At 58.5% G+C, this 10,498-nt stretch overlaps 2 protein-coding genes across 2 annotated transcripts in view; one reads left to right on the forward strand and one right to left on the reverse strand.

The window, feature by feature from the left end:
* RPL19 (ribosomal protein L19) overlaps positions 1-1,795 on the forward strand; it is a 2,656-nt gene extending 861 nt beyond the window's left edge. The window contains exons 2-5 of the mRNA XM_004707110.2: positions 1-123; positions 613-733; positions 1,010-1,120; positions 1,583-1,795. Of these exons, the coding sequence (XP_004707167.1) occupies positions 1-123; positions 613-733; positions 1,010-1,120; positions 1,583-1,706 (479 nt within the window). The 3' untranslated portion in view covers positions 1,707-1,795. The remainder of the gene's footprint in view (positions 124-612; positions 734-1,009; positions 1,121-1,582) is intronic.
* Positions 1,796-5,621: 3,826 nt separating this feature from the next.
* STAC2 (SH3 and cysteine rich domain 2) overlaps positions 5,622-10,498 on the reverse strand; it is a 6,331-nt gene continuing 1,454 nt past the window's right edge. The window contains exons 3-11 of the mRNA XM_045299331.1: positions 10,345-10,461; positions 10,115-10,205; positions 9,142-9,254; positions 8,979-9,051; positions 8,806-8,867; positions 8,271-8,368; positions 7,917-7,968; positions 7,485-7,622; positions 5,622-7,029 (exon numbers count right to left, since the gene is read on the reverse strand). Of these exons, the coding sequence (XP_045155266.1) occupies positions 6,925-7,029; positions 7,485-7,622; positions 7,917-7,968; positions 8,271-8,368; positions 8,806-8,867; positions 8,979-9,051; positions 9,142-9,254; positions 10,115-10,205; positions 10,345-10,461 (849 nt within the window). The 3' untranslated portion in view covers positions 5,622-6,924. The remainder of the gene's footprint in view (positions 7,030-7,484; positions 7,623-7,916; positions 7,969-8,270; positions 8,369-8,805; positions 8,868-8,978; positions 9,052-9,141; positions 9,255-10,114; positions 10,206-10,344; positions 10,462-10,498) is intronic.

Consider the following 10,498-nt stretch of genomic DNA (forward strand, 5'->3'; position numbering starts at 1 on the left):
GTCAGCAAATCCGGAAACTGATCAAGGATGGCCTTATCATCCGCAAGCCTGTGACCGTCCATTCTCGGGCCCGTTGCCGCAAAAACACCCTAGCCCGCCGGAAGGGCAGGCATATGGGCATAGGTAAGGATGGGCCTCCCTTTCTCTGGGACTTAAAGGCTAAATGCTTGATTGGAGGGCTGGGCATACAGTTCTATGTCAGGGGTTTTTTTCCTTCCCACTCTCATCGAGCCCTTCAGTGAGCTGTCTGCCTGTGTACAAATGAGAGTACTGGCACTGCCGTAGTAATTAAGATACTCTTAGTGTGTGTGTGGGGATCCTGTTTATTGTGCCCTTACTCTACCAAGAGATTGGCTGGGATCTTGGCTGTGTGGTACCAAAGCCCCTAGGGCAAACCATACTGCCTTGGTACATGCCCTTGTGTAGCCACATTCTACATGGAGTAGTGATCATTTGTGCTTTGCCGAAAATTGTGTGAGTGAAAGGAATTACAGATTAGATTCTTCCTCTGATACCTGTACTTTTTCCCCTGTCAACCACCTCTAGTAACTGACTAAGCTTGGGTGGTGGGGTGCCTGGGCAGTACTGATAACTGGCCCATCTTAACCACAGGTAAGCGAAAGGGTACTGCCAATGCTCGCATGCCCGAGAAGGTCACATGGATGCGGAGGATGAGGATTCTGCGCCGGCTGCTCAGGAGATACCGGGAGTCAAAGAAGATTGACCGCCATATGTAAGCACGCCCTTCTCTTGGATACCTCACTGCTTTGCTAACTTACTCTGCCTAGCCAGGAGCCCTGCTCACTGGCCTTGGGGAGGGGGCCGCGTGCCTTCGTGAATTCTGGCCTGTTTTGTTTTTATCCTGCCAGCCGAGTTACCTGTCTTGCATGCATACTCTTGGTCTGGGGAAAGTTGTCCCTGTGGTGAGGGGAACCCAGTAAGCTTCAGAGAGGAGCCACTCCCTGGGGGCCTGCTTCTGAGCCAGCACCTCTGCTGCTTCTCCCCATAGGTATCACAGCTTGTACCTGAAGGTGAAGGGGAACGTGTTTAAGAACAAGCGGATTCTCATGGAGCACATCCACAAGCTGAAGGCAGACAAGGCTCGCAAGAAGCTCCTGGCGTAAGTTTCTTCAGAAGTTGACAAGTGCCATGTGGGGGTTGCTTGGCTCTTGCTTAAGGATGAGGGGTATTTGAGGCAGTGGCTTTGGACTCTTGGGCCATCATCTGCATCCATTTAGATCCAAAGTCCAAATGGGACCTATGGAGGTGAAAGAAGCCTGCCTTAGTATTAGGTTTGTGACTTCTTTGGAGGTCTTTGCTTGTGCCCGACTCTTGGCTGGCGTGCACTTTGGAATACCAGTGTTTTGTGAGCGGCGCATATGTCTGTTCGAGACACCAGTGCTTCTCTGTCCCCCACACACCCACATGCCACCTGCCTGTTGCTTTCAGGGCAGGAACTGTAGGTTAGTTGAGGGAGTGGGTGGCCCTGGCAACTTTGCCTTCCTCAACTGACTCAGCCCCAGGGGAGAGGTCTGGGTGGTGCTTCCCTCCCCCAGCAGCTTACCTTTTCTCCTCTACCCAGTGACCAGGCTGAGGCGCGCAGGTCTAAGACCAAGGAAGCACGCAAGCGCCGAGAGGAGCGACTCCAGGCCAAGAAAGAAGAGATCATCAAGACTCTGTCCAAGGAGGAAGAGACCAAGAAATAAACTCCCCCTCTCTTCTCTGTACATAGTGGCCTTGGCGGTTCTAATGATCAGTCACTCAATAAAAGCAAGCCTTGTCGGCCTGCCCCTGAGTTGCTTTTGTTTCTGCCTCATTTTTGGGTGTGGTGTTCGCTGTTGGATGGCCAGAGCTGGCCACACTGGGGGGTTAGGGCAAGCCCTAACCAAGGTCCCTATTGTACTTCCACTAATGCTAGGCGACATATCCATAGGTGTCTGGTTTCTGCCCCTTCTCTCTGGGAAAGGCTCTGGCTTCAGTGGAGGATAAGAATGGCTTACTATCCGTGTGTCCTCTGCTCAGATTTCAGGGTGCTGGGAAAGAAGTGTGACAGCAGCTGAGGTCACATTCATCTGAGACCACAGTTTACTTCCCAACCGTGCCTGAAGTTTCCTCGACTCCAGGAGACCTGAGCTTTCGAAATAGCTTTACTGAGGTTTAGCTATCCACAAAACGGGAGCAAGCTCATTGCTATGTGGTCAATGCCAACAGCCACGCTATTGGACAGGGTGGGAAGGCTCCTGTGAGATTCCAAGTATAGAGAGAGTAGAAAACTTCATCTTTCTCTAAAGTTATAACTGGAGCCCTCTTATTTTGAGCAGTCTTCATTTTTTAAAGCTTCCCTCTCAGAAAATTGTGGTTTATAGCTCATCATCTAGGACCCAGGAGAAAGGTCTCCCGCAGCAGACATGACAGGCACACTAAGCTACAGCAGCCTCCTTCCAGCCACTGAGCTGGTGGGTGAACATGTGTAGACACTGCCAATTGATAGGTGGTGTGAAGTAGGGGTTATAACCATCTCCCATTTTGCACGTGGGGAAAAACGAGTGATGTGTCAAATTCACACAGACTTAAATTAGCAGTGGGGTGGAAAGATGTTTCAGAAGCCAGGTAGAGCTAGGCCTTTGCACGTAGGGCAGAGATCTTTGGTGATGGGTTTTCTGGGCTGAAGATGGCTTGGGTGATGCTGAGTGGGTGCTGCCGGCATTCCGAAGCAGTCATCCAAGTGGAAGGCTATAGACAAGGGGTGAAGTGAGGTTGGGCCGAAAAGTTGGTAGAGGATGCCTCTCCTTGAGCATCCTGGACTGGCATGCCCTCTCCTAGCTACCTTTCTGCACCTCACCTCCCGCAAGGACCTCCAGGTCTCCTAAGGTGGCCCATTAGGAGGCCCTCTGCAGCTGTGCTGGGCAGATGAGAAAGGGCTACTTGGAGCAGAAAAGGCAGGCTTTAGGCTAGGCCCTCGAGCCCTGCTTCTGCTCTCCTCTTTGTCTTGGGGAGTGGGAGGATTGGACAGCTGAGTGGGAGCTGCACAGGGCTCTGCCGCAGAGCCGGAAGAGAGCAGGCATTCATTTCTGGATTCCCCAGCTGTCTACAGCAGCTCTTGTTCTAAGACATAATTCAAAATGGGGATCTGAGACCCAGGCAGGGGAAGGCCGTGACCACACGTCCAGCTTGGTGCATGGGGCACCTCCTTTCCAGGTTTGGCTTGGAGGATGAAAGGTGTTGGGACACCAAATCCATCCCCTTCAGTCCCAAACAGGAGGGAGAATGCAGCCCCAAACGTGCCACCCTCGCTGGGTTCCAGCGCCTATGAATGGAAAACAGCTTCGAACCAAGACCAGGAGATGGCGCTGTTCCCTCACCAGTCACCAGGTGTAAGGCTGCTGACCGGGACTACTGGCTTTGGGGAGGAGGAGGGGAGAGATGGGAGCATGTAGGTGCCTCAAGTTCATGGCTCCTTTTGAGCCTCTCCCCTTGCCCCGGGGTGGTTCACCTCTTCCCACTGTGGGCCGGCAAGCGCTTCCCAAGGCAGCGAGGGGCGGGCCCATTCCTCCCAGTTCCTTGGTCTCTTCCAGGTCCTGAAGCCGTGGGAAAAGCCGATTCCTTCTCCCAGCTCCGTACAACTGCATCCTACGAAGTTTCCGTGCCCTTTCAGGCTCGGTGGCCCACGGAGCGAGCGAGTACAACTCTTCATTTTTAGATAAGGAGGGGCCGAGGGGCCAGTCTCGGCATTGGCCGTACCCTGCAGCCATCTCGGCTGCCTGCTCTGCAGTCTCCAGCCGTGGGAGGGTGTGATTCAGTTGGGTGCAGCGAAGAGGCTGAGCACAGCTGCTGCTGGGGGTGGGGAGCACTGCATCGGCATCCTCTGCCTCCTTCCATGTGGCCAGCTCTCCCCAAAGCAAGACTGCCTTCGGTGCACCTCAACAGTGCACACACACACCCATCCACCCAATGGGGCCCCCCCAGTGGGAGCTCATCAAAAAGGCCAGAGGGAATGGCTCTAGCAAGGTGCATAAAGGGGCTGGCTCTGTCTGGTACCCATCTCTGCACCCCCTCATCCACCTCTCTCCGATTCACTCCTGTTGTGCATCGTGCCCAAGGCTAGGTGGGTGACCTTTAGCCTATGCAGCTGGCAGCCTATGCAGCTGGCATGGGCTGGGGTCCCTGTGTGGTCCTCGACAATGGAGCCAAATGGTAGGCTGGCAGCCCCAGCAGGTTCCCGGGCATTCTCTGCTCCAGGGCTCTGGTGTTGCTGGTCCAGCCACCCCCAGGCCCTGAGTCCAGGCAGCAGCGCCTACAATGGGGGCACCAGCTGTCCCCAGCCCCCAGGCTGCGAGCATGCTGTCAGCGCTTCAGGCACACCATGAAGCTGCTGTGCTCAGCAGTGCGGCAAATGGGCTGGGGCGGAGCTGGGGGTCCGGGCCAGCTGCCGTCCCACACAAATGGGAATGTACAGGAGGCTTGGCTGCAAGGCTCGTGCTGTCCCCAGTGGGGTGAGGGTCTGGATGGTCAGAGCCCCAGGCCCAGCATCTCAGCGTGTCTGTCTCCATCTTTGTAGTGCGAGGCACTGCAGAAGCCCCGGGTAGGGCGGGGAAAGAGCTGAGCAAGAGGCCGGGCTTCTAGGGCAAGTGCAGCCACTGATTTGCTGGGTGACCTTGGGCAAGTCCTTAGCCCTTTCTAAAGGCCTCCGGGTGCTCCTCTATCCAACGGGCATAATCAAGCTGACCTTGTATAAACCAGCTAACGTCTCGGTGCCCTACTTCCTCCTGAGTGGATAGGCCACGTCACCACGTTCCTCGCGGATCACGGAGAGAATTTAATAAAATGAACTTTCCTGGCACTGGAGGTGTCCGCTTACATGCCTTCGCCTGAAGAAACTCCCTCCTCCTCCTCCCCATCGCCAGGGCCTTCCTGGGGAGAAGGGGCCCAGGCTCTTGCCCCAGCGAGTCTACCTCGTGTGGGGATGGGGGAAACCAGAGTTGAGTTAGCCCCAGGAAGCCCCCCAGGAGGGGCCGGCGCCCACCCCTCCGCAGGCTGCCAGCCCCGCAGCCAGCCTGCCCGCCCCTCCCCTGCCCTATAAATAGCGCAGGCGGCGGAGCGGCTGCGATGACGCAGCGGGGAGGGCGGGCGGAGGGCAGAGGCAGCTCTGCCCAGTCCCGGTGGGCCGCGGGCTTGGCGGGGAGGGGGGCTCCTGATGACGGGCAGAAGTGAGTCATCTCAGGGCCCCACTGTCCGCCACTGTTCGCCCGCCCCCTCCCGCCAACCTATCTTGGGCTGTGGGGGCGAGGCTGGTGGCCGCAACCCTGGGCACACGGGGCGGTGCAGCGAAGGGACCTGTGCGCCCGGTTTGTGCCGCCCCCTGACGACTCAGGCGCTCTTCCCAGGGCGGGGGGCTGGCAGCTACCCATACTCTCCTATCCCTCCTCTGGTCCTTCGGGCATCCTTCACCCCTGACTGCCATCTCCTGCCCCGGGGATGCTTAAGGAAACCCACAGATTCACCACCCCCAGGCTTGCAGGCAGGTGGGAACCCAGCCCCAGCCCTTTCCTTCCTCCACCCCAAAGTACCTGTGCATTCGGCGGCGCGCATTGCATCACAGGACAAACACGCAGACACAGGGGGAACGAGAAACATTTACTTAGAGGCCTCAGGCGTAGCAGTGCCCCAGCACACCCATCATGCAGCCTCACGTACAGTGGGCATCATACCCTCCCCGAGGGTATTGCTAGGGGGGCGGGGGGCTCATGGCAGCAAACAGGGCAGTGTGGCTTGAGCCCCCTCCATAGGGGAGAAGTGGGCCAGGGACCTTTGAAGGAAGATCAATGTCCCTCTCTCGGAATGGAGAGGTGACTGTGCGCAGGGTGGGAGTGGCATCGGTTGGCACAGTCAATGGGTTTTTGGGTAGGAGGTGGCACCAGAGAAAAGCAGCTACAAGGGAGGGGTCATTGTTGCATGTGCCCACCCCCTTCTTTTCCTTGTGGCCAAACAGAAGGTTCCACTTGCCCTCAGGCATCTGTCTCCCAGGACTTTGTGTCCAGAACCAGGGAGGCCACACAACCAGCAAAGGGACGCTGGACACAGTGGCCTTGTCCCCTACAGGGCCCCGGGAAAGAGAAGATGGGGAAAGGCCCTTTGGAGGTCAGTCCTGAGGATGGGAACCTGGACCTGGCCTGGTATGGTGTGGCCAGGAAGGTTTGCCTCCCCCAAAGCCAGTGAGATGGGGTTCTGTCAACCAAACATGGGCCAGGTATTTGTTCTCCGTTTGGTTTGCACTCAGGCTGCTTTGGGGTGACATTTCCCAGGGGACAAGGGCAGGGTGCAGCTGCTGCATTTGTTCTACTTGCAGGGATCATCTTGGAGTTGGTGTGGCTCCCTCCTCCCCACTCCACACCCCCAACCTGCCCCTCTGTCGGCCCAGGTTTCAAGTAATGGGAGGTATTCCCACAGAACTTTCCTGAGAATTGACGTAGTAACAGAGGAGGTGGACTCAGAATCCTCCCTCACCCTGGACCCCTACAGTCCTGCCCAAGGTGGCCCATCTCCACTTCCAAAGGAGCAGACACAGGGTCACATGCCCAGCAGAGACTGTGGGGAGGCGGTGGCAGGCATGCAAAGGCGATTGGGGCTCGGAAGACTCTGGAAGAAGCAGCCGGAAGCTCCCCAGGCTGGAGGGTACCTGGAGCTTCCCCATTCCTTCCCAGTTTCTCCTCCTCTCCCCACAGTCTCAGTGGAGTAACCCACTCGGGGCATCCCCACCAAGAACTAAAGCCTTCCTCTGTATAGGGGGCCCCTAAGCTGTGGTGAGTGGTCCCTAGGAGAGAGGCAGAGAGGGAGGCTGTGGACAAGCATGCCTGCTTCCCTCCCAGGGCCGGAAGCAAGGGCCAGGCGTGGGCAGGGGTGGCATCTGCGTTTTCTGGGCTCCTCTCAGATCTCGGTCAGGGTGTCGGCTGGCACCAGGCCCCGCTTCTTGCCGCTGCTGACGCGGATGAAGCCGTCAGCATCCTTGCTTCTGCCCACGCCCACACAGATCTGAGCAGAGAAGAGCGTGACAGGGAGCAGAGAGCCAGCCTGGCCCCAAGTCTGGCTAATGGCCCCAGTCGACCCACCCCAGGGGATGACAGGACAGGATGAAGTCCGCAAGTCTGGGGCTCAGCATGAGGGCTGACACCTGACATCACCCAGTCCACCTCTCCCCCAACTACACAGAGGGAAAACGGCTTGCCTAAGGCCTCACACCGGCCAGAGCAGGAGCTAGGATCTGAACCCAAGCCTCTAGCCTCCTAATCCAGTGTCCCTTCCCCCTCCCCACACTGCCTCTAATGTTATTTAAGTCCCTGTGGGCCCCCAGCCTCATCTCCCAACAGAGGAGGCCATCTCTCCATCGCTTTCCCATCTGCCATTGGGAAGCAGGCATCCTGGCTGGGCATCCTCCAGTGCCCTCTCTGTGCTGCCGCATGTCCACTCTCCAGCGCCCAGACACGCACCTGGCTCTCCCGGAGGCTCATGTACCCTTGTTCCTTGTTCCCAGAGAAAGCTCGACAGCAACGCCAGACATTCTCTCCTGGTCTCACTCGCTGCACAAAATTGGCAGGGAAGAAGCCCACCCGGTCGCCAATCTTGCCCTGGGGATGAAGTCGGTGCTGAACACCTGAACCAGCCACCTCCCGCTGCCCCAAGCCCCCACCCGGGGGCATGGCCACCAATCTCCTGATCCCTGGGTCCTCTGCTCGAGGGCCCCTCTGGGTGCTTACTGGGCAGGGAAGAGCAGGGCATAAGCCAAGGGTCAACAATGAGAGCCAGGCCCAAGGGTTGGTGTGAGCTTGTCCAGGAGGGAAGGTCATCGGGACTTGGTTGAGATAGGGCCCTGCTGCCTCCCTCTGCTCCCCACCCCACTAAGGCCACTGCCTGCTAGTCACCTTCCACCAATCCTCGTTGGAGTCGTCCACCAGCAGGATCCGGTCACCAGGCCTGGCGGAGGAGAGAGTGGAGGGAGTGTGCCAATAGCCCCTGGGTACCCAGACACTCTGCATGTGCTCTGCAGCTAGGAGAGGAGGCTCGCTTCCTTAGCTACTGGGTGCCCACAGCTACAACAGGCCCTCTAGGATGGAGCCGCGGATGGGGGCAGCAAGTGGGGGCTTGGCTCTGGGGGCAGCTCAGGCTCCTGCCTGGACACAGCATCCTCAGGCTGGCAGGGAGTGGGCTCCTCAAGGTCGCTCTCACCCCAGTGTGTCCCTGAGGTTGGAGGCTGGCCAGCCACAGAGAGGACTTACTGCAGGGCCAGGTCATTGGTCTCCTGGGGCAGAAACTTGTAGAGTGCGACGTAGGAGTACATGGTCCCCACATCCTTCCGCAAGAGGGGCTTGGGGGGCTGTGGGGAGAACTCTGGGTCAGTGATGTGGCACTAGGACACCTCACTCCACCCGCTGTCCCTTTGTTCTGACCGCACCTGCCGGGGAGCTAGGAGGCAGACACAGGAAGCAGGGACCAGGGACACGCCCATCTGCTAGACTCACTCACTCATGGGTAGGGGTGGGGAGGAGAGATCTTACTGCGCCTGCAGCTGCCCCCCTAAGATGAGGAGGAATAGGTGCAGCAGATAGTGAGTCTGTATTAGGGGGGGTACCCATACCCCTGCCTCCTAGACCCATTCAGACTGGCCTGGCCCACCGCTATAGCTGAGGCAGAATGGAGTAGCCATCACCCCATGACCCAGTTCAGGGTCAGTGACAAGAGAAGCGACATCCCGAAGCTCCCACCCCAGCCTGATCAACCGGGAGGTAATAGGTCCGAGCAGGGAAACCTCACCTGCTGCCCAGGGCTCTTCTCCTCGGATCCTGAGCCTTCACTCTCGGCAGGGGCTGTGAATACTGGAGGCGATGGGACAGAGTGGGGTGGGTGGGTGGGTGGGCAGGGTGTGAGGCAGCAGAGCGAGAGCACCCCGTTGTGCTCCACCCTGGCCCCTGAAGCGCACCACTCACCACTTTCCCCGGGGCCCTCTTCTGAGCTGCGAATACTGCCTTCTCCATCCTCAGTCAGCTCATCCCGCTCGCTCTGGGGCAGAGAGAGGGGAGGGCTCGACCCCACGGCCCTCATCCTCGGGGGCTCCCTCCCCCCGAGACTCCCCTCTGGCGCCCACCCTACCAGGCTCCGGGTGGGGGACTCTGAGGTGCTGCTGAAGCTGGACCGGTTCATCAACGCCAAGGAGGTGCCGTAGCGCAGCGTCTCGTAGACCGGGTCCACCTTCCCGCTGGCCCCTGCTGAAGAGCCACCCTCAGGCCTGGACCAGGTCCAGATCCTGGATCTCCACCTCGGGGGCGCGGGGGGGCCTGGGACGCCCCGCCCCCCACTTCCCGGAGGGCTCCGCTGCCCAGCCGGCCCTAGAGTGCCCTTTCCATCATCCCCTCACCAGCAGGTCCTCCTTTCAATTGAGGCTCCCTCATCCAGAGGCCTAGGCAGCGCGCTCTGCCTGCCCCTCCCACTCAGACCCCCTTTCACCTCAGCCTACCCCGAGGAGGAAACGGCTCACTTCTCTCTCTCTCTTAGAACAGAGTCTAAAAAGTAACCCTAGAAAGGACCCCAAGGCTTTGCACCCAGCATCCTTTGCCCCCTCTCCCTTGCCTTCCATCCTGCTCCAGTCACGGGGGTCTCCTCTTTGACTTCCTACCCTTTCTTCCCGCCCCAGGCTCTGCCAGGCCCTCAACGGACTAGCGCCTCATCCTTCTCTTCTTTGAGAGGCTTCCTGGCTGCTGCGGACAAGGCCCTTCCCACACTCTCTCTTCATCCCCTGCCTCGCTCACTTGTGGCAATATCCTAACACTGGTTAGCTCATGATCATTTGAATGATTGTGCTTCACACCAATCTCCTTTCTGAAGCCATCGGCTGTGCCTTCTTCAAAGCGGGTCTAGCACAGCGCCTGGCACTTAGGAAACGCTCAGGTAAGAGTTGGTTGGAGAATGACTGAAAGACTGACATTCAGGACAGGGACACCCAAAGAGGAGAAATGGTGGCAGTGCCACGTACGGGCGGTGTCGGTGGGTCTCAGGTGCCCCTTGAGAAATACATGGGTTTCTCATGGCACCCGAGTGGGAGCAGGGGCCCGAGGAGGGCACTCACCCCCGGGTGGTGACTCCCTGCTGGCGGCACAGGCTGGCGGTGGCTCATGCACCAGGAGGGGGGAGCTGAAGTTTCGGCGGAAGGAGGTGGACTGTGGAAGGTGGACAGAGCGAGCGTGACCCCACAGGCGGTGGGCAGGGGGGAATCAGATTTGAGGGGCACTCAGTCCCCCATAGTGCCAATTTCAGGATGTGTCATGGACAGCTGCTCCCCCAGGGGTGGCCCCTCACCATCTTGCCCGGACATTGCTGGTGGGAGATCTCCTCGGAGCACCAGAGGTGGACGCTGGCTTTACATGTCTTACATCGTAAGCCCTGCTTGGAATTTCCTGGAAGATTTTGAGTTTTGTAAGTAGGGCGGGTGGAGAGAGGGCAGGGGCAGGGC

This window comes from Echinops telfairi, unplaced genomic scaffold, assembly GCF_000313985.2.
Source record: "Echinops telfairi isolate 266 unplaced genomic scaffold, ASM31398v2 ScPeMD7_7458;HRSCAF=8496, whole genome shotgun sequence".
Classification (NCBI taxonomy): Eukaryota; Metazoa; Chordata; class Mammalia; order Afrosoricida; family Tenrecidae; genus Echinops; species Echinops telfairi.